Source organism: Bactrocera tryoni, chromosome 2, assembly GCF_016617805.1.
Source record: "Bactrocera tryoni isolate S06 chromosome 2, CSIRO_BtryS06_freeze2, whole genome shotgun sequence".
Lineage (NCBI taxonomy): Eukaryota > Metazoa > Arthropoda > Insecta > Diptera > Tephritidae > Bactrocera > Bactrocera tryoni.
Window position 1 is genome coordinate 53,550,928 of NC_052500.1, and position 25,016 is coordinate 53,575,943.

At 36.7% G+C, this 25,016-nt stretch overlaps 1 protein-coding gene across 1 annotated transcript in view; it reads right to left on the reverse strand.

Annotated features, from left to right (window-relative positions):
• The window catches only part of LOC120768755 (lachesin), a 78,720-nt gene that overhangs the window by 23,147 nt on the left and 30,557 nt on the right, over nucleotides 1-25,016 (reverse strand). Inside the window, exons 5-7 of the mRNA XM_040095527.1 lie at nucleotides 20,849-20,980; nucleotides 1,373-1,492; nucleotides 956-1,129 (exon numbers count right to left, since the gene is read on the reverse strand). Of these exons, the coding sequence (XP_039951461.1) occupies nucleotides 956-1,129; nucleotides 1,373-1,492; nucleotides 20,849-20,980 (426 nt within the window). The remainder of the gene's footprint in view (nucleotides 1-955; nucleotides 1,130-1,372; nucleotides 1,493-20,848; nucleotides 20,981-25,016) is intronic.

Here is a 25,016-nt window from a genome sequence, read left to right on the forward strand (position 1 = left end):
CCTAAGAGGAACCCGTGCAACCCGTATACGGTGCAACATTTCACATACTCCTAGGGACAGTTTAGAAAATGTCAATTAATTTTATGAAATCTCATTAATATGAGCTTTAATATGAAAATGGAATAAAATTTAAAAAGTTGATTTGGTTCCACAAAGTAACAGTTCTTAAATAGGTTGTGTAACTAGGTCTTGTGCTGGCTATGGACGTTAGATCATTCCGGTAAAGATTTTAATTAACAACCTAGAATCGGTCGTACTGCAGCTGAGAGAATTTGGCAGATATGATGCCTAGGAAGGGTGTATTCCATTTCACAGGCTGTTGTGGATGAGTTTGTTGAACTGCACAGAGCTTTAAGGTCCGCCATATGGCTCACAAGTCATAAAAGCGAATATGTATTATAATAGAAATAACTCTTCAGGTTTCGAGAATGAGGTTTCTCATCTTTAAACAGAATTCGGACGATTTTTTTTGTGGTAATTAAAGAATATTACATCTAGTCTGCTAGTCAGACGATTTGTGCCTCGATATTCAGTTCGGCACATAGTTCTTTGATAATGGACAGAATGAGTTGGATAATAGCGAATTACAAATATCGTATGACTTTCCCTTTGGAGATATTGGGTGAACGTAATCTCTCTCTCATCGTCCATTTCAATGTCGAAGATAGTGTGTCAGATGCTTTCTAGCTTATTAGGTTGACAGCTACGGATCTGTCAATCGAAAGCAGTTTAATATACCGAAGGAAGGGTTTACAGAGGAAAACAAATAGTAAGTTCTCTAAAATAAAAACAATAAAATTGTACCACTAAAAATGGAAAATTGTGCTGACTTAGCTTCTAAATTAAATTAAATATAACTAGAAAGGGACTTCTTTGTTTTCCCTGCTGGGATTGATGAGATGATTCAAACACTGCTTCAAATCTTAGTGATTTAAAAATGTACACACATACATACCTTGCAGCCGTATCCGCGCTTCGCTTTTGCCCAACGCATTGACGCTGGAACAAGTGTAGGCGCCAAAGTCGGCCTTTGTCAGATGACGTATTGTCAGGTTGAGATGCCACGTGTACAAGTTAATCATGGCCTCCGATATGTTGTACTTGTTGCTACTATGCAGTTTTAAGTTACCTATCCGAATGGTAGCATAAAACGATAAAACGAGAAAAAATGGGGGAGAGAAAATAGAACAAGAACAAGACATTGAGTTGCATGAGAAATGACAGGCAATTACATCAATTACATTGACTTTACTACAGTAATACAAGTAGATACGTTTTTATTGCAGAGAAGTCAGGACGCCATGAGCGTCGGACGAGCCGAGGCGAGACGTCACTGCCACAGTGCATTCAGTTTAAGTGCAATATACATTACCTTCGTTGCGATACCAGCCATTGAGCGGTTTCGGATACACTTCGACAATGCATTCAAGTGTGACTTCACGTTCAACGGGGGCGCCCAACAGCTGATTGACAGCCTTAATTGACGGTGGAACTGTGAAAAGTTAAAGGTTAGTTGATACAGTTAGTAAGAGTTATATGTTGAAATATAATATGGTAATATGGTGTGGTATTTATTGTATACAATGAATAAAGTGGAACTTATTACTTATAAATATTTGTAAACGTATATTGCTGTAGTTGTCGAAACAATTTATTGTACTTGAATTAAGTGTCTTTAGGTTAGAGATAACACTAGACGCACTGACAAAAAACATTAATTTCGGTTGCGTCGATGCTATAATATCCTTCGCAAATAAAAGGATGCTATAATATCCTTCACAAATAAAAAAGTTTTTATACAAGAACTTGACTTTCAGCATCAATAGCAGCTACCATACATGCTCTATTCGTTTAACGTCAGCGACTTTGACAAATAAGTAAGTTTTTGGGAAGGAAAGGTTGTGTGCAAAATTCCAGATCGATGTCTCTAAATCTTAGGGACTAGTTTGCGTATACATAAATAGACAGATGGATATGACTAAATCGACTCGTCTTATACCATGTTCAGGGTATAAGAATGGTGTAAAAGAGATAAAACATGGCGAAGGGACATTCTAATGCAGGTTTTCAACTCTTTTTAAGGTGCCTTTAAAAGTTCTTTGAATGTATGCAGAAAGTATCATTCAATGTACTTTAGATCATAGTATGTGAAACCAGAGAAGTTATATTGAACATGATAGGGTTATTTCAACTGTATATCGCACTAACAGTGTGGGTTTCTGCAATTCACATAGACCACATTCGTTTAACTCCAGAACGGGACTTAAAGTTGAAAACTGTAAGTTTGTTGATGAAGTTAGGAGTCTTCTCTATTTAAATCATGACTGGAAAGCCACGTGAAAGCTCAACATTTGATTGAAACTATGAATTCGTTACTACTTTGGAACCAGTAAACTCACTTTACACAGATGACTCTTTCGTTGAATATGTCCATAACCTTAATCTTCCCATTTAAACCTTTAGTCGTTTAAATACGGTCAAATGTTTGTGAACAATATGTCATTACGACCACAAGGCGAAGACCTAGCAAAAGTTCTTTAGGGTAGATAATTCAGAAATGCTTTAATTATTCTATTCATTACTGGCGATCTCGATATCATAGTTGAAGAGATTTCATGCATTTACGAGTATTTAAGTTGTATTACACTGATATCTAGGTCTGAGTCAAAATGCAGTTTCAGTGAGTTAAATTATGATTTCATATTCTCCCGGATAAACATACTAGATGGTCTCATGAAAAGTCAAACAATTTTCTCTGAAATATGGAATGTGCTCGAAGTTAAAAACTTATGCTCATATGGATGTTTGAAATATCGAACTTTTAAAAATTTTGAATCGCTATTGAAGCGTGAAAAACCAGGGTGCATATTAATTAACTGGAAAGTTAAGTACGGTTCGACCCTTTATAAAATTTCCAAAAAATGCATTTTTACATTTAATGAAGTAAATAAAGTAAAGTAAATGAAAAGGATCCGATTCTCCAACGATCCGAATGAATATATAAGCTTTTTATAATGAGACAGTCAATAAATATGCTAAAATATTGACACTTTTATAACTTGTACGTGACCTTAATTTAGGCATGCCTAACCCAAGAGCATGTTTTTTATCACCATCACTCTTGAAGTCAGCCATTTTGTTAACTCATTCGTCATTCGATTATCGTAGAGCAAACAGGCGACATAAACAAACTTCAGAGAACACGATTAAATGTCGCTTGTCGTATTGTCAATACGGTCACTTTAGCATACCGTTACAAATGGTATAACAGTGACCACAGGGATGATTTTTACTCATGACTTTAACACCAGTTCAGCTGACACTGAATACATTTATCGTTCAAATATACTTGTTTATTGGTATATATTTAGATACTTTTCTATTTTTATCTACTCTGTACGAATAAATGATGTTTTGTTATTATTTGGAATCTAAATAGCTTTCCATTTCCTCCCATCACCACCACTAAGTGTGTCTAACGATTTTACTGAAAAGAGTATTTGCCCTTTTTTATTGTTGTTTACCCATTTTTATTGAGTATTTGCTATTTTAACATCTGTCTCTGGCAAGGACACGTCTGACTTAACCTATCTGTCGCTGCAGCTGCTCTTTAGCCAGTTTGCGGCTGCTTGCCTCCCTCCACTCGTATAGGATAATTCTATGCTATAAATAAGGCGGATTAAAGCGCTTAGCCTCGCTGGCAGTCTTTTACAAAATCAACTGCAGGGATATACATAAGTATACAAGTATGTTGGATATATATGTTTGTATATTTTGTTTCCAGTATACTTGAGTGCAACGTTCGGTATTCGTTACAGTTTCACTTTTACTGTGGCAACTTTGTTGCCTATTTTTAATGTACCCCGATTAATTTGGTTGGCACAAACGGGTTGGCCGTACGAATTGTCTGTATTATGTTTACATCTTGCTTGGATTTTGTTCATTTAAGAGTTGACATGTGTGGGATTTGTATATACATATGTACATTTTAATATATGTAGATGGATCCAGAAACTGCAGACATTGACTTCAAAAGTGAAAACGTTAATAATGATTTGGATGAATGGGAAATAAATATATACAAACATATACCCCTAAACTCTTAATAGTAAACATCCATTCTTTATTCAGTTGCAATAACTTAAAAGTTTATATAGAAATTTAAGAAAATTACAATTATAATGCCATCTGATGAAGTTTGACATGGACTACCCAAGTAATACACAAATTTAATATGGCTTTCGATATTGGCTTCTGAGCCATTACAAACATACCATTCACTTGTTTTAAAGTCTCGGTTGGGATGACCTCAGTGCCTTAAACGAATTATTGTTTTTACGGTTTCGGTTAATTTTTGGAGCGTCATTCGCTGAAGTTTTGAACCGTTTTGACACCATATTCAAAAACCCAAGTCTCGTCATCAAGATGCTTTTAATGAATGTAGGGTAGTGTTACTACTTGAGAAAATTCTTGGGTACCAAATTGACTACCAAATCTGATCCAAAACTACCAAACTTATCATCGAAACATTGGATTTTTTTTCCTTCACATATGGAAAATAATATGCAATTAAAGCTTTAGGTTAATCTTAATTCTAAATACACTTGATTAAAAGCCAAAAACCAAAGTCTTATACCTACCAAGTACTGAAGACAAATGAAACAACCAATTTTAGTCCGATTGGATTAGGGTTCTCAGCTACGTTGTCCAAAATCTCTAGTACGACTTTCACTCTACGTCATTTCGCAAAAAACAATGTTATCGTCATTAACAGAGGTAGTGATAATTTAACGTTCTTCTCTGAATGCTTTTTGTCGCTCAAATACGTGTATTCGTGATAAAGAAGATTATCCAAAACAATTTAACGACTCCATAACCATTATTCTATTGGAAACACAAAATTTCAAGCAAACTCGTTAGTTTTCCCATGGTAAAAATGGCAGATTTCACCTTGTTTACAAACTGCAGCCGAGTACACAGCGATGGTCATATGGACTTCACAGGAAAATCCTAACTTTTCTTCGAAAAAGTTATCTAAGTTGACTATTGATTAGCAATGTGGAAAATTTCAGCAATTCAATCACAAATTATTTCAATTTACCTTATTATTATTTATTTTATTGAAGAAAACCCCAAACGAGCCAAACAAACCTAACAAAAATTTAAGTATAGTGGTAAGCTTTGCGTGGCCATGAGTGTAGCCGCCCAGTTAGTCCTTAATGAACAACTAACTGATCTCAATTTACTTTACAATAGAGTAATTAAGGAATTGCTCAGTTAGAATGTGAGGATACTTCTAACAGCATTATTTCATATGCCATTGTGCCGTCGTCCCGCTCGCTGTTGTTTAATATTCAGAAAAATACTTCAACATTTTATTTACAAAATTTATTATAAAAGATAAAGAGTTGTAGAAGTCGTTTTTCTTCGCTCTCTTTAATAAAAGTAGGACGTAGATGTCTTGTAAACTTCAGAATTTGCGTGGCTTGTAGTTCCTAAATTTTATATACTTAATATCGAAGATATTTTGTAAAAAATCACTTTTGTTCGAACCACCTCATGAAACTTGTAGGTAGGTAGATAAAGGGGGGCGGCAGAACATCCTTGGCCCCGGGCGCCCGAAGTTGTAGCTACGCCACTGATAGGACTGATTTTATTCCGCCACGAATGTACTTCGGTAGAGGGCGTTCCTAGCTAGCGAACGAGCGGCTGGTCAGTTGTCTTCGAGCCCCTGGAGAGTCAGGACAAACATTTTCGCGCGACGGGTTTCTGTGAGTGGTGCAAGCCGAAAATGCAGCTTTCATTAGAGCAGAAGTACGCCATTAAATTTTGTGTGAAGCTCGGTAAATCCGCGATAGAGACGTTTGATATGATCAAGCAGGCTTACCTAGATCCAGTCTTTTTTGGAGGGCCGGGAAGAGGTCACTGATGAAGACCGTAATGGCCATTGTATTTTTTGACATCAAACGCTCGCCTCACATCGCCTTTCTTGTGAACAGCTACCTAACCAAGGCCGGCTTCCAACGCTTCCGCTGCCGCTCTATAGTCCAGATGTGGCCCCCCGGATTATTTTTTGTTTTCTTACCAAAAAAAGGCCGATGAAAGGCAAACATTTTGAGGCAAAAAGGGGGATCCAAGCAGCATGCACCTCGGCTCTCAAGGCTATTCCGAATAATGCCTTCCGTGACGCCTTCACGGAACACAGCTTTGCGTCGAAGCAGGAGGAGCTTATTTTGGAAGTTTTTAAAGAATTGTACCGATTGGTACAATACATTTTTTTTATATCGACGCTGTCCTATTACTTTCCATACAAACCCTATAGTTTAGACGAGGTTAAAGACTCAATACCCAATTGCTTCATTTAACTTAAAAAATACCACTTATTTTACTGTCTGATTAATTGATTATAAATTGTTATGAAAATCTCATCCAAACCTGAGAATTGTGATCAATGTAATAAAAAAACTTTATGTCAGAAAAAAAGACAATTTTGTCTAGAAAGCTTAGAGAAACCAACATCTATTTCTAAGAAAACTGAATGACCCACCTAAAAGAGATAAGGTCTGTGTAATATTATGTGTGACTGTCTTGGAGAAATTTGATAGTTATATAATTGTGCCTAAGCATAGACAATGCGGTGTTGTGGCCTTGGTTGGAATGAAGAGCTATACCAACAAAGCTAGCTGGGTTATGCCCTACGAAAATATACAGTATTCGTTATTGTAGCTGTAGCGGCAAAAAATATTCTCCGAATAATTTTAATGAATGCAGCGAGCAACCGATCTGACTGTACAATGACAGGCTGTTAGCTTTTGACCGGGTCTCCTCTACTTGTAGTATTGGTATTATGTAAATAAGAGTTTGTAAAAGAGGTGCATTGGAAATGTTAGTTAGTAAATTAGTTGCTTATTGTTTAAAATCAGCTACTCAAAAGAAGAAATTATTTCAGTTACACAATTTAACCGATGCTCTCAAATTTAGTTTTTCTGATACTCTTTGTTTATACCTTTAAGTAATTTAACAAATATTTATTACTTTCCTGTCAGCAACAGGATTCCTGCCATATATCACTGTGCATAAAATATTATCCTTTCAGCAGATTTATGTTTACTGACAATCTAAATAAGACATATTGTGATATGTAGACATATGTATATATATCTGCTTTTGATTTAACAGTACCATCAGAGCAAAGCGACAAATGCAATTTTATGCAGGTAACAGTAAGTGCTCACATTGTACACGTCCATACATATCACTTTAAAGGAGAGACTGTTTCAAACAATTTCCGGTTGTCTCGAAAGCCAAAAGAGTATGTAAGTATTGTAACTACAATCATTGTTCTACTGATCGCTTACAGCCTCTAAAAAAATACGTTATCAAGGCGGCATGATTTTGATGAGTAAATCATCCCTAATTGTCCCTAATCTTCTTGGATTAAACAATTTCAATCCCTTAAAGTACAGCTAATGTTACATCACCTACCTACACATGCTAATATTATTGTCAGATCGAATATTACCAGGGATGGCCCAGACCCTTAAAATTGAAAGAACTTGTTTATTTTTGAAATAGGCTTTCTTTATATTTCAACCCAAATTATTGGCGACACATAGCAGAGTTTAGCCTGCTGTTGAATACTATCCTCGAATTGATAGCCTTTTATTAGGGTAATATGGAATCAATTATATATAATATATATTGAAACTTGCAAAGGTCAATGACGGAGATTATTTATATAGTGATATAATTTAATAGTTATTCAATATTCGAATTGGTGTCTAGGGCATGTTTTCATCCGTGCATGCTCAACTGTCTGTAGATTCTATTTGAGCATGCTTTTGAAGGTGGGGTCGCAGAGATAGATGAACCCTATAACGTTGCTTAGTTCCCTATTACTTAAAAGAAGAAGTTCGATCTACCCGCTATTGCCAGTGTACCAACACCTAAGGTGCTCCGAGTCTTTTGCTTCAAGCAGCAAAGTAACATTAGTCATGATATTTTGTTTGTTTGTCTGATTATACGTGAACGAGTTCCTTAATTTTTAGAGATATCGATCTGAAATTTTACGCACGTTCTTTTCTTCCTTTCTTTTTCATATGTTGGATTTGCTGATATTGGACTACTGTGGGATATAACAGAGTTGAAGAGGAAAGCGAGACGCATTTGCAGACAAAAAAGAGAGAGGCCGAAATGCGCCTTGACGAGCTGGCCGACAGGGGTAATGCTGGAAAATTCTACTAAAAAATGCGGCAACTAACACAAAGTTTCAAAATCGGAGCATCCTCCTGTAAAACCCAAGGAGGTGATTTAGTAACCGATGCCCAGAGCATACTAAAATTATGGAGGGAACACTTCTACAACCTGCTGAACGGCAGTGAATGCATAACGCCAGGAGAAGGCGAACCCGATTCCCCAATCGACGACGATGGAGCAGACGTTCCATTGCCCGACCATGAAGAAGTTCGAATAGCAGTTACCCGTCTGAAGAAACAATACGGCGGCGAAGAACTGATAATCAGCTTCTTTGTAAAATATGGTCGGATGATAGCATACCCAATGATTGGAATTTAAGTGTGCTCTGCCCAATCCACAAAAAGGGAGAGACATATAAGGTTTTATTGAGCGTATTGTGTGAAAGATTAAAGCCCACAGTCAACAAACTTATTGGACCTTATCAGTGCGGCTTTAGACTTGGAAATCAACAACCGACCAGATATTCACCACGCGCCAAATCTCGGAAAAGACCCGTGAGAAGACAATCGACACACACCACCTTTTCGTCGATTTCAAAGCTGCTTTTGACAGCACGAAAAGGATCTGTCTATATGCCGCGATGTCTGAATTTGGTATCCCCGCAAAACTAATACGCTCTAATACTTTGAGCAACGCCAAAAGCTTCGTCAGGATCGGGAAGGACCTCTCCGTGCCGTTCCATATCAAACGAGGTATCATCGGCCTCGACACTCGCGCCGTTAGTTCTGCTTTCTCCAGACTGGACATGGAAACGAAGCAAATGTAGCAGTGAACGAGGGCAAGGCGAAATATCTCCTGTCATCAAACAAACAGTCGTCGCACTCGATATTTAACGCTCACGTTACTGCTGACATTCATAACTTTGAAGTCAAAGATAATTTCGTCTATCTTGGAACCAGTGTAAACACTATCAACAATGTCTCCTTGGAAATCCAAGATTACTCTCGCCAACAGGTGCTACTACGGACTGAGTAGGCAATTGAGAAGTGAAGTTCTCTCTCGACGAACAAAAACCAAACTCTATAAGTCACTCATAATTCCCGTCCTGCTATATGGTGCAGAGGCTTGGACGATGACAACAACTGATACGTCGACGTTGCGAGTTTTCGAGAGAAAAGTTTTGCGAAAGATTTATGGTCCTTTGTGCGTTGGCCACGGCGAATAACGCATTCGATGGAACGATGATCTGTATGAGATATACGGGGACATTGACATAGTTCAGCTAATTAAAAGACACCGGCTACGCTTGGCTAGGTCATGTTGTCCCAATGGACGAAAACACTCCAGCTCTGAAAGTATACAACGCAGTACCCGCCGGGGGAAGCGGAAGAAGACGAAGACCTCCACTCCGTTAGAAGGACCAGGTAGAGAAGGACCTGGCTTCGCTTGGAATATCTAATGGGCCTCACGTAGCGAAAAGAAGAAACGACTGGCACGCTGTTGTTAACTCGGCTATAATCGCGTAAGCGGTGTCTACACCAGTAAAGAAGAAGAAGAGTCTCAAAATTTTAAACTACAAAGTAGCATTGCGGAAATATTTTCTCGCAGAGTATTTATTAAGAAAGTCTTCGACTCGAAGTTTTACAACACATACTTATATAACTACTCTTTGTCAGACATATGTTTGTATGTATTTATGCATATCAGTTGAAGGACAAACTGTTTGGTGACGTCCTTTACTGTCTCACTGGACAAGTGGGGACAAGCGTATGCTTTTAGCATTAAATTGTTGTATGTATTTATATGTGAATATTATATGATTATATTATATTAAATAAAAGATGCTCTGCTTTCATTCTGCATGTTCACCCAACAACTTGGTTTTCAACATTGTTCGCTTAATTTTTTTGCTAAAAACTTTTTGATGAGCATTTCGTTTGTTACTTTCTGGTATTTTTCGACGGATCTGCAGCAAGCTAGTAAAAATTTATATTTCAGCTGGCATTTCTGTGACTGCGCAGCAAATGAATTCAGATGAAAATGCTCCGGTTTGCTATGCAAATACTTATGGCCGTTTATGAAACCGGGGTGACACGTGCAACATGTGAATGAAATGTGGTAATCAATCCTTGCAGAATTCTGTGTTGCGCCGGAGTGAAATACTTTCTACCAAGTGGATAGACTAATGATAGAACAGATATAGGGATATTAACAATTATGTAGAAAATATCTTAGCTTATTTTTAGATTAGAAAATTTCAAGGACGTGTGTCAGTATGTTCTATATACCGATTTTTGTAGTGAAATATCTTTCAAGCGTATTTGTTAATCAAGACTGGAATTCTCTACTTGTTATAACAACTTAACTTAGAATATTAAAATATGATTTAACTTTGAAATGTTTAAAAGTGAGAGAAATGCACAGTAGATTTAAACCCACTTGAAACGAAGTATAAAATAATTTATCAAAAATGAAGTGAAAAATAAATTATGGGCAATCTGAGCTCTGAAAGAGGAAGGGGTATGCCCTTCAATTCTTAAGGGGTAAAAACGGTATAAGCGGTGAACTCCGGCAACACTACGAGTCTTATAGAAAACTGTTAAATGTTGTTAGCAATGAAAAGATTTAAAACTCTTTGTTAACACATTTTTCACGCAACCTAAAAATTTATGTGGAAAATTCAAATATTAAAGTTATTAGGCTTTTAGTTTTTAAATCGTACAAAATGTTTTTTTTTACGAAATTTAGAGTAAACGTATCTTCTTATGTCCCAAAGGAACTGTTTTAAATTAATAGTATTAAGTAGGTAATCTTATGTCGACTTTAAAACGAAGAAAAACCTTAATTTTTACTCAAAATATTTCGTGTTGAAATCTCAGGCTTCTTAAAAAAGTGGGGCATTATATTTGTTGAAAATCTTTCTTTCTGATGATTCTAAAAATGGGCCAAAGACCTCATTAAGTAGCTAGAAAACACGATTCAAAGCAGTTTTTTTATTTAGTCAACCTATGTTATTATTCGTAGCGGTATTTCAGACCTGAAGCCGAAGTTAGACCATAGGGAAAATGGAAAGGGTAAAGAGGTTTATTTGTCAATTATTATTTAAATTGTCAAAAGACGATAATTGCAGAAAAGGAACCTCAAACAAACTACAATTAAATATGCATATGGTAGAGAGTCTAAACCGACTTTACTGGCGGTGTACATAGAAAAGAACGTTCTTTAGGCTTTATGTTTTGAAGATTATCTCTTGGAAATGTTGGCCGCGGCTACGTCTCAGATGGTTTATCCGTTGAGTCCAATTTTCTTAGGTACGTTCGAGCATTTCGGCTGGTAACTGCCGAACGACACGCGTGATTTTTTGCTCCAAAGCCTCAATTGAAGCGGGATTGTCTGTGAAATCTTAAACTTTATATCTCCCCACAGGAATATCTGCCTACCGAAGTGTTCTTTCAATAAATCCACAAGGTTTAATTTCAGGCATCTAATAGTCGGTTATCATGGCGCGATAACGGCGGGCAGTGACATTCTCACCAGTGAGATGCGTGAGATGTGGAGCCATTCTGTTGAAACCGTGGCCAGATAATGTCCTTCAATTTCAGGCATCAAATAGTCGGTTATCATGGTGCGATAACGGTGGCCATTGCTGGTTACGTTTTCACTGACATCATTTTTGAAGAAATATGGACCGACGATTCCACCGGTCCAAAAACCACACCAAACCGTTCTTTTTTCTGGATGAAATAGCATATCTTGAATCTCTTTAGGTTGCTCTTCGTTCGAAATGCGACAAGTTTGCTTGTATACATACCCATTGAGCCAGAAATAGGCCTCTTCGCTCAACAAAATTTGACTCGAAAACATCGGATCTTCTTGGAACTTTTCAAGAGCACATAGAGCGACCCGATGCCACTTAGGAAGATCGAGCGGCTTTGGTTCTTGCACAGGATGTATTTTGTACGCTTTCAATTTAAAATCTCGACGTAAAATTTGCCTAGTCATTTTAATCGAGACTGTATCTACGGAAGTGTTTCCACTGACCTGGGCTGTTTTCTTCTGATAGTTGTCATTATCACATTTTTTCACACATATCCTCTTATGTGTGGTGATAAATTTTAATTTTTTAATTATTGATAATAGCGTTATATAAGTGCAGTTAATCCGTTTGCAGAGCTTCAAATATTTGCCTCGAATATCTTCAAAGTGTTTTATTAGTTAGCTAAACAAAATATGTAATCCCGTTCCGCCACTGCTGTATTACAGTTGGACACTGTTATAGATAACTGGTCACCCTTTACTTTGGGGCTCTGTATGCTTGAGGAATTTCGCCTAAAGTTGATCGAGAATAAAATGCCAACTTTACTAAATTTGTTAATATTTACATATACATACATATATCCGCAACTCTATTTACATAAATACACATATTTAATTTAAGTGGATGCATAATGCATAAATACCAAGTGAGTTACGTCCTAGCATTGGACACAAGTCCAAATGCATGTCACAATAGTGGCGAATGCAACTGATGCTTCCGTCTGACAAAAGTGCAAACAACATTGTTAGCCAACAATGTGAAGACAAAGGCAGAGACAACAATATGTAAAATGCACAATGTGTGGCCGGCGTGTTAATTCAGACTTTACATGCAGCCCATACTTTGAGTGTCCCCAGATACATATAGTAGTATATACATATCTATTATGAGCTAAATCTATGTATGTTCGTAAAATATAGGCCCTGCTCTTATTTACTAAGCTGAGCTCAGCACATTAACCCAGCAATGTGTCGAGTATGTGTAAATAAAAGGCCGGAAGGGGTATACATACATTTATATATCTACTTTATTTATTTGTATAACTACACAGGGGTCTGGAGACACATTATTTTTCAGATTGTTCTTTTTATTTTTACTCGAAGCTTACTTAGTTATTAGTTATTAAAACATATGAACTCTTTTAAATCTTTAGACGGGAAGACCATGCACTAAGGATGTAATCGATAAAAAATCTCTCTTATAAGATAATTCCTCACTCCAGGCATACTTAACTCGGAACATAATCGAAGTGATCACAGATGAGTATTAGACTAGAGAAGATTGAAAACCAAAATATATATTTGGAAAAACAATAAAAATCTGTCGAATAGCACATAACTGAACAGGAATTGATCTGAGTTATATATTTTGAGAATTTATTTAAAATAAAAGTGCCATAATTTTGTTTGATATGATGCTTCCAGTAACCTCCTCTAAAGCATTGGTACCTTATCAGCTGTTTCCAATGTTGACTGAATCTTACGCTTGTTTATTATAACCTATCACAGCAAACAAAGAATTTTCTGAGGTCTATTCCGTATATTTTTTACTTCCAAATCCACAATCTATTTCTATGTAATGTAATTGTATCGATTTGTGTCTGTTGTATGGATATGAATATACGACACTAAGAGCTATGGAATTAGTACCTCTGAAGTTACATGGTAACATACGAGGTGTGTTCAAAAAGTATCGCGAAAGTTTTGCTGACAGTTTTCTTCGATTCTTGCCACAGGGAAGAACGGTCAATAAGGAATATTACCTGCAAGTTATGCGCAATTTGCGCGAAGCAATCCGCCAGAAATTCCCGGATTTGTGGAAGAACGAAAATTGGCTTTTGCACCACAATAACGCCCCTGCTCACACATCGTTGCTTGTGCGCGACTTTTTGGCCAAAAACAATACACTAATGATGCCGCAGCCACCGTATTCCCCAGATCTGGCCCCCTGTGACTTTTTTTGTTCCCTAAACTGAAGAGGCCCATGAAAGGACGACGTTACGCTTCTCTTGACGAGATAAAGACGGCATCGAAGGAGATGCTGAAGAAGATAAAAAAATGATTTTTTGAAGTGCTTCGAAGATTGGAAAAACCGTTGGCACAAGTGTATAATATCTCATGGGGTTTACTTTGAAGGGGACAAAATAGATATTCATGAATAAATAAATAATTTTTGAAAACACACAAAATTCATGATATTTTTTGAACACACCTCGTAGCTTCCCGGATAATTAACTTTTAAGGGATGGAAGAAGGTAGTTTTTATTGCATACCCTCATAGTATTTGTTATAAAGAGTGATGCAAGTAGAGGTACTTTTTCCAACAGCCTTTTTTGACAGATCACGTTGTTATGATACTTTTTCTCAGTATTATTTGGCATTTCATCTTGGAAAGACTTACACCAGAACACCGTTTACAAATCGTTCAACTTAATTACAAAAATTCACGTACTGAAAAGAATGTATTTTGCGCACTTCACTCAACTTATGAGCAACATAATCTATCCACTGAGCATACTATTCGCAACACCACAACTCATATTGAGACCCAGCATTCATTATGTATTCGACCGAGTAGACCACGTCCCGCAGCAGTGAAGAAAATATACGTAGCAGCCGTAGTTGAGAGTGTAGGCGAAGAATATGTTCATCGCCGTTCGCAACAACACGGACTGACGTATACGGTTTGACGTATTTTACTTCAAGACCTTAAATTGAAAGGGTACAAAATACAGCTTGTACAAAAACTGAAGCCGCACGACCTTCCCAAATGACATCGCTTCGCCTTATACTCTCTTGAAAAGTTCCAAGAAGATCCGATGTTTTCGAGTCCAATTTTGTTAAGCGAAGAGGCTCATTTCTGGCTCAATGGGTATGTAAACAAGCAAAATTGCCGCATTTGGGACGAAGAGCAATCTGACGATATTATTTCAGAGCTTCCATTTCATACAGGAAAAAAAACGGTTTGGGTGGTTTGGGCATCGGTGGAATCATCGGTCCATATTTCTTCAAAAACGATTGCGGAGAAAACGTAACCGTTAATGGCGATCGTTATTGCGCGTTTTGGGTCGCTATGCAGACAATCCGGCTTCGATTCAGGTCTTGGAGAAAAACGTCTCTCGTGTCATTCGTCAGTTACCATTAAATTTGAAGTTTCTAATTTTTTTCTTTAAAAAAAGTAGGAAACCGCGTAATAGATCGCCCTTTATAATTTAGGAAATGCTACTGAAGTTGTATCAAGACCAGTAAGAACCAACATGTCTTTTTTTTAAATGTAAAAAATAATTGAATTGAAATCTCGTCAGTAATGATGAGGCAGTTAATACCCTTGAATTGAGTACCATTGTGGGATGCAAGTTGAACTATCAAACTTTTCAAATTCATCTTTGGATGTACCCTTACAGTATTGGGTTGAGTTTAAACGTGAGCTACCGAGATTTCTACTGATTCATGATGAACATTGAGGGGAATTGATTCAGAGTGACAGTTACGATTTTGGAACCCAGTTCGGAAATTTCGACAAACCAGCAAGAACAAGAACTCAATATTTTAATATTTTGTCGAGTTTTATAACAAGACCTCGCAATGTCCACTTAAAAAAGTGAAATCGTCGATATCGGGTCACTATAGGATAAAGTTACGCTTGATCGATCAAAATAAAGTCCTTGTTTCATAACTTTTTTTTATTATTTTTGTTTGAATAACAACATTACAATCACTGATTCAATTATTCAAATCGGACCGTTATAAAATAAATACCTTTTCATACCCTTTCATTTTATATGAAATATAGCTGTGAAGGTTACTACAGATTCGTTGTAGTTTTAATTAAGAGCTACTGTATAAACACCCTGTATATAATTATATCACAAATGTAGCATTAGGAGAGACCTACTGTGAAATGAAAGTACTTTTTGGAATAAACTTCATTTTCTACAGAGTCATCGAAGTTTAGAATTCGCACCAAATTGCTAACAGACAGAGTTTCCTCACCCACGCCACATATCCACACAACACAACCACGTTCTTTGGCTTGCCAGAGTATCAAACCAGCTGGACAGCAATCAAATATAAACTTTTGTGAAAGTAAAACGAAAATGTTTACCGAAATTCAGACTAAAACATATGCATACATATACCGTATATATATAAGTAAATATATAGTTGCGTACGCACGTACACACATACATAGAAAACCCCTTCGAATTTGCGTACTAAACTATTTTTGAAAACATTTCTAGATTTATTTGTCGGTCGAGGTCATTACCCGTTGGCTGCTGTGCAGAAAAGAAAAGCAGAAATGTGCTTTGTCCCAACCGCTTACATCCTGGATACTCGAAGGGAGCGTATGGGTGGGCATCAAGTAGAAAAAAACTTTGAGGCCAACATATAAATGGTTGATGTGGTCGGCGTGTGCATTCATACATAACAACGAGTATTTGTGTAGGTATTTGCGGGCTTATGCTAAAAATATACATATATACGCATACAAAAAAAAACTGTAATACCCCTATGCCTGTATGTGGGTGTGCAACCATAGACAAAACCGCAAAGTTGTTTTGTTAATTTTATGAATGCCCGAGTTAAAGCTGACTTTAAGCATCGCAACAATTTCAAACAAATTGTGCACTTGTGCTTTGTCGTCAAGTGATTGCTTGACAGGTGGGTGTATGTACAAATAATGTTAAAAGTTGAATTGTGCTAATTTTTATGTATATATTTATTTTAAGGACTACCTTTTGAAGTAATACTTTTTAGAAAGCGTTCTGTAAAAAAATGCAATTAATGTGGGAGAGAATTAAGGAAAATATTTTTAATGTATAAAACCATGCAATTTGAGCCATATCAATTCGTTTTGCAGAAAACACAAGTTTAATAAATAAACCCTTCAGTGATAAACGGACTCATCCTTAAAGTAAATTTCACGCAAACGATAAACAGGGAGAGAGAAAACCAGAGTCTAATGCCTCATACGCCAAATATTCTACATATTTGACGAAAATTTTCAATTTTGGGTAAGTCTAAAGGATGAAATTGTTAGCTTGGATATATTTTTATATAACATGACTAATTATCAGAAATCGGAATAAAATTTGAAAATGAGACAGGTCGAATGTAGTGTACAACTTATAGTACATACTAAGGGATTATTTACAATTAGACTTTTCGAAAAATTATTTTGTTTTCTTAACTTCTTACCATAGTGCGGAAGTTGGTGAAATCGGTTGGTAGCCCCAACCACTTCCTTTATAACGGTTTCGCTAAAAACTACTAAAAATGCTAAATGAATAAAAAAAGCGTAGGAGACTTTGAATTTTACAATCGTGATGCTTTCAGAGGGATGTGTAAGAGGGATGTGTAAGAGACGGTGTAGATTGGACAACGGGCGTGGCACTCCCCGCTTTTACATTATATCACATATCTCCTGATCTACTCAACTAATTTCAACACATTTCGGTACATAGACTAAAACAACGCTTACTTCCGTTAAGTTCCATCTGATTTTTATCAGTATACAAATCAAATACAAATCGGGATAAATCTTTGCACAAATAGTACCTTATGGGTATGATATCTTGTCTAAATATTGTCAAAATCGGACTAGAACTATTCAAACCCCCATATACTGATTATGTGTACCACAGTCCCGGTAAATCTGTGACATACTACATATATGTCTGCTATTAAATTCCTTTCCTGATAACGCTATGTCTGCATGTCATAAATGGGAAGAATCGGCCACCATATGTCGGGTTTTCCAATATTGATGATATGATTTCTAAGTGTCGTTTCGGCCATTTTTAAAATGTCATGGTCTGTAATTTTTTTTCATCCATTTCAACATGGAAAGATATGCGCAAGAATAAAGTTTAAAAATCATTCAATTTTATTATCAAAATAATCGATCTCCAATTGCAGTTTTTCTTGCCCTTTTGTCATTATAAAGGGTGGCGCAAAAGTCAGAATATGAGCAGAAGATGCTATAAATTTCGCAACTGACCTCTAATGTCAGTTCTGTTTTCACATTTGTGTAGTAAACACATGCGAAATATACGTAAATAAACAATGGTACGCTAGACTGCGTGCCACAACCGATATGCTGAAGGATGCATTTCCCGCGCGCCTGATCTCCCGTTTTGGCGATTTGCATTGGCCAGCAAGATCGCCTGATTCGACCGCTCCAGACTTTTTTTTGTGAGGCTTTTTGAAGTCGCGGGCTTACTTTCAGCTCTTAAAGACAATATCCGTCAAGAATGTGAGGACCTATCGCGGGATGTTCTGGCCAAAATGATAGAAAATGCCATAAAAAGGGCTCAAATGACAATCAACTGTGGCGGCGGTCGTTTACATGATATCAAATTCTCGACTTGATGTAAAAAATTTCAAAGACCAAATAAAAATAATCCACAAGCAGAATCAAAGTTTTTCATTTTTTAAAAAAGTTGTTCATTTTCCAAAAAACATCGGAAGGTAATTTTTGCGCCACCTGTTACAAGTACAATCCTAATAATTGTCCACCTGTGCTCACAATTCGTCTAATTGTTGAAAATTTTACGCTTACATTTTCTTTACCTAATATTCAAGTGTCTATAAGACAAAGAAACGGTCGAAGTAACCAAAATATTGTTGCTGAAGAAAGCAATTTGTCGATTCCAAGACATTCTCAAGAACTGGGACTGTCTCAAGGCATAACCTTGAGAAAGGATATGGGTTTGCATAAATATAAAATTGTTCTCACTCAAGAACTGAATCCTTTGGACCACCGTAAACATCGTCAATTTGTTGATTTTGACTCGGAACAACATAAGTTTGAAACGATTTTTTATGAAAATAATCTTCTCCGATGAGGCTCACTTTCATCTGAGTGGTGCGGTAAGAAAACGAAACTGTCGTTTCTGATTCTGTGCGAAAAAATTCACAAATTATTCATGAACAACCATTACCTTCACCTAAATTGTCAGTTTGATGTGGTGTTTGGTCTGGTGGAATCATTGGTCCGTACGTTACTGTCAATGGAGAGTAGTATAGATCAATGATATAGATGCCACACAGCGTGTACAATCCGGATTATTGGGACAAAAGTTTGATGATCCGCTTATTTAAAGAAAATGTGACATTGAATGGCCTCCAAGAAGTTATAATTTAACACCAATAGACTACTTCTTGAGCGGTAATTTGAAGTTATAGAAATTAAGCAATTAACTTAGAAGTCAAGCTTTAGACGTCAATACTGAACGTGCTATCAGTGACATACGACTTGATTTAATGGAAAAAGTATTCGAAAACTGTATTCATCGAGTTCATTCCTGCAAAAGAAGGAGTGGAGTCCATTTGAACGATTTTATATTCAGAACTTAATTGTATCGATTTTACTTTACATTAAGTAAAAAACATTTTAATTTCTTAAAAATCACTGAGTTTTTTTGAAAATAACTTTTTTTTGGAAAACCCTGTACTTATCACAAATATTTCGGTTTACTTTAAAGAGCACATATGTATGGGTTAATATCTGAGTGAAAATGATAGTGCGTGTTTTACTAATAGCGATGAACGAGTATTTGGAAATGGGTATACTAACCGCGATATTGGTTATATACCTATACTATGGGAATAATTGGGTTAATTTTTACTAAAACGTATATTTTATTCTTTACTGGAGTAGAAACCGCTTACGCGGTTAGAGCCGAGTTACCAATAACAGCGCGCCAGTCGTTTCTTCTTCGCAACGTGGCGCCAATTGGAAATTCCAAGCGAAGCCCGGTCCTTCTCCACCTGATCTTTCCAACGGAGTAGAGGTCTTCCTCTTCCTCTGCTTCCCCCGGCGGGTACTGTATCGAATACTTTCATAGCTGGAGTGTTTTCATCCATTCGGACGACATGACCTAGCCAGCGTAGCCGCTGTCTTTCATTTCGCTGAACTATGTCAATGTCGTCGTATATCTCATACAGCTCATCGTTCCATCTAATGCAATATTCGCCGTGGCCAACGCGCAAAGAACCATAAATCTTTCGCAGAACTTTTACCTCGAAAACTCGTAATGTCGACTCATCGGATGTTGTCATCGTCTACTAAAACGTATATATAGTAAGTGCATTAAAGTTTGATATGATGCTTAGGCCATATTTCGTCAGGAAATAATATACATTAAACCTAGCTTTTGACTGGTACTGAACCCTTGGTATTCGTCTAGCGTGTCTTCGCTTACGCTACGAACCACAGTAGCACCAGTTTATGAATTCTCTTCATATATTACAAAGCTAATGCGAAATCTTCAGTTCTCCGAGGAATTGTGAGTACATGAACTTATTGTTATGGTTTCGTTTAGTTTTTCTGAGCATGGTATAATGGAACTTCATGCTTTAGAAATCAAAACATGACTTTTTGTCCGCAAGCATTCTTAACTTAGCCTAACTTAGATACATATGTAAATATATACATATGTATGATGTAAACAGCTTGGCTTGAACTCTTGCCTATACAATTAACGAAAATTGCTTAAATAGTATATATAGTATATATAATAGGTCATGGCTTCACTGCCAATATCATTTCACCCTTAAGCCATTTTTAATGATGTTTTCTAAGTTTTACGATTCCCTTTCGTTCATAGATTTTGTTTATCATCTGTTTTCTTTGGCTTCCGATTGAGCACAGAAAAAAGCTGCGACGTGGCCTTCAAGTGGCAGATTTAATTGAAAACGAAACTCAATTTCAACTACAAATAAGTACGAAGACAAATGGGCATGTGTACTTAAACTAGGATAAATGCATTTCACTTACAATATAACTGTACAAATGTAATTACAATTGTATTTTTGTGATTTTGGTACTTACAATTGATATGCACGTCGAAGCGCTTACTCACGGACGGCGGTACACCATTCGAGGCAATACACAAATAACCGCCCATGTCGGTGCGATGCACATTCGTCAGCACGAGCCGCTCACCCTCCACCGTTTTGACCACTGCAATGAGAAAAAATCGTGCAATTGGTAAATAAAGAATGTTTATTTAGAATGGATGCCAGAAACTAAATTACAGCATGCATGTCGGAGACATTCTGATATGTGGTTCAAGTGCGGTGCTCTCTCTACAATGCCAAGCATTGAAGGGAGAGAGTGTAATGAAAAAGGGTAAATAAATTGAAAAAAGTGGCTCAATAAAGGGTGAACAAAGTGTGTGTGGTGACCTAATTAATTAACTTTTCGATTATGTCTATCACATTACGCTAACCTGACAATCAGTGGTTGAACATGCACTTGTATGTATGTCTGAACAGGGTGATCAGTATGGTGGTTATTTATTAGAAACTAATCAAATTAACTATCGATATGTCACTGGTCTATTAGAAATATTAGGAATACTGTTGGAATGAACTTTCTTTTGACAAGCTCACTTGGTTTCCGTGACTCGTCGTATGGGACTTTTCCTAAAAGGTCTTGTCAATAGCTTTTCAACGCTACTGTATTTCATAGACTCGTATGACATTTAATGTGCGACCTCTTCAAATAGACTGTGTATTTTGATAGGTTACTCCAGTGAATAATATTAAACCTCTGAGGCAACATCAGTTCACGTATTTAGTAGGGATTATGCTCGGTGAGGATAACTACGGAAAAGTGTTTGGAAGACCTTTTTGATATTCATTTTGTAGCCATTCAAGTCAGACATTACATCACGAGTATCTGGTAATAAGATTTGAAGCCACTGTATTCATGCTTGCTTTCATGGTATTATATTCGACCTTCGTAAAGTATTAGGGCTAAAACAAGAAAGTAACCTGGAAGAGAGCTCACCAAAAGGTTTTATATTTTCATCCTCTAGAAGCGTAGATTGTACCAAGAGCTCCAACAGTTTAGTGTCGCCAGAGATTTAAAAACTCATATTGAGGTCATAAAATGAACAATAGACACACTGAGAGTTCTCTTTTGGAAATATCCGCACATAGTAACGATTACAAATATAATAATACATTTCACAGAGTGATCGTAGGAATCACTACAGAACGTCAGTGGGCTTACTTTTTATTTGGTGTTGAAAGTGAATGAAAGATATTGGAGACAAATTTATCCATTACCATTGTCACACTTGCCATTAATTTAGGAAAACCTAATTTATTTTAATACTCTTCACAATGTTCAGTCTATCACTCCATATTGTACTATATTTCGCTGCCGAATTGTAATAAATCTAATCCATTTCTATGTTGACCTGTAATTCTTCTCTTGAAAGCTCAATAAGTTTTCAGTCTCTTCCAGTTATTATAAGTATCGCTTGAAGTATTGACCAGTGGTCTTTGTACATTACCGATGTGGGTCCAATCTCAAAAGTGACAAAAAGATCCTGAAGATTCCCACTGACAGGCAGGATGATAATAATTTAATCCAAGACAGCGGAAATACAACGGTCAAGTTATTTCTTTGCGATTATTTCCCGTACTGTTCGACGGGAAATCCACCACAAAGTGCTGATTGATTAAAATATACCAACATTTAGTGATTAGTTATAAGAAATGTAGCCTTCTGTTAAATCAATCCAGTCATTTATTAGTGCTAAATTGGAATTTCGTAAGCGACACAATGAACTAATTTTCGGCTGAAATCCATTCGTTTAATTCGTTTATCAGTGCTCAAACCGAGCCAGCAGACAGATGAGAAGAACCATCCTTACGTTGATGTATTGTTCATATAATATGGAACATTTACGATATTCCAGGAAAAATCCCGACGGCATGCATCGTGTTCTTACGGAAAAAACAGCATATTAATTTTGGAATAAACTGTATTTAAACGCGCTTGATTCTGTTCAGTATGTATAATCGATTCAGTAATTCCATTAACATGAAGTATTAGGAGCTTTTAGGATGACGAAGCAAGCTCAATGGTTTTGGAACGTATAAAAATATTATATAAGTAGCAGCTCTTTTGTCGAGATATATTGTTTTGGTAATCACCCACTAAAATGAAGTACTCTTGATTCCAGTATCCACGCCAATTAACAAAAAAACGAATCACTTAGATATACATAGGAAGGAAATTAAGACGAACGTTGGTAATATCGATTATTATGAATCTGTAGCGGTCAGCTCTTCAATATTCGCACTGCGCTCTCCCTGTCTATGAATTCGGTGGCTTCTGGATATCCACAAGTACTTTTTTTTAGGTTATAATATAGCCTTCGAGAGAAAAATGAGCACTGTCTAAGCTAAAGGAAATCTTTGCAAGTTTCGCGATGTTCCAAGGTTCAACCTGCAAAATGTTACTGAAATAGATGATTTGAAAGAGGTCGTGTGACTAGAATATCTTGATTTTCAGGAAGCTGTAAAGGACTGAGTCACCTTCGACTTTGTTTGGGTAAAATTTTTTTTCGAAAGTGTTTGCATGCAGATAGAATGCTGATTTGCCATCAAAATTTTTAGTGGAACCTGACAGTCATTGTCAAATTAGTGTATGCCAAAGAACTCAACCACTACATGGACCACCCTTTATGCGTAATTGAACATTTCTTTGCTCACGTACGTATGGTAGTAATATAATGTGACTTCTGTACTGTATCCTATATATATTGCAAGTATACAAAAACAAATATTCAAATATGTTTTAAAAGACTGCACAAGTTTCTTCCATCCCCTTGAACTTCATATAATTCATACAAAAAAAAGAATCGCATACAAATAATAAGACAGGAAGAAGAAAAAAAGGGAGTAGTGCTCATAGCAGCCATTAGTGTGGAGACACCGACTTTGCTAAACAGTCATTATGTGGCAAGCCAAACACTTGCGTTTGTGCACAAAAGACATACACCGCAATTCGTAACATACAAAAAACAATAACAACACCAACATGTCATCCGGAGTATGTGCACACAATGAACGTTCACAACACCTAATCGCTGGCCCCAACACATTAATGCTTAAGTGTTTGTGTGTGTGAGTACATCCAACCTTTTCAAAGCAGGCTAAGCACACTCAGGCAAAGTTGAAGTGTTTGAGTGGATTGTTGCCCCACCTTTGTCCCGCACAAGTTGCACTCTCGCGCTCAATTAGGGCGGCAACGGGTAAATGAGTATCGTTTTACTTACCATTTAATCGCAGCATACAAAAGATTCAGGGGAATACGGTAGCAATTTGTGTTTGGGTGGTGAGAGGAAACATTTGAGGATCTTAAAGTGGTGTCAGGGATTTACTAGATTGTTATTTTAACTATGTTATTAGTGATTTTCGTAGGGTAAAATGAAATAATAATGACACATATTCTACAATTTCATAAATTTACGGGAAAGCTTAAAGACTTTAAAAATCAAGCAAACTATAATACTTCCAATATACCATATATAGTACCAAATCTTTCAAACTCATTCTCATAAATCTCACGAGTATTTGTTTTTTTTTACCCCTTAACATTTATTCCGGCTATCATTAAACTTAATCAGAAACGATCTACATACCATAACTGTTCGAAACATATTTGATGGTAAGGAAACCTAGGTAGTTCCACCTTTTAGCACTTGGGCTTACATAAATCTACTGTCTGCAAAACTGTTTTATATTCATATCTCATGTGAGAAGAACTGAGCCAATGTTTAAAATTATATTTTAAGGGGCACTAGAGTAATAAAAGCATATAAATTTGACAATTTGTTCAGGGAGAGAGCTCCACGGTGTGGGTATTCTAGCGTGTAGCTTTAGCTTAAGTTTTTTGCGAAGTTGTAAAAGTGTGCTTTAAGCCAAAGCAAAAGTAATCCTCCTGTCAGAAGATGTTATAAATTTTGCAATTGACCTCAAATGTCAGTTCTGTTTTGACATTTGTGTCGTAAACACATGCAAAATACACGTAAATAAAGAATGGTACGTTACACTGCTCCAGGAAGCGAGTTAATGGTGACTACTTATTTGACCAATAATCCGTCGGTGACTTAGCCGCTCGTTTAGCCGCTCGCCTCGAAGAGACTGGCACAACACGAGATGCTGCCAGGCGTGGCAGTCCCCGAAGTTGCCATTCT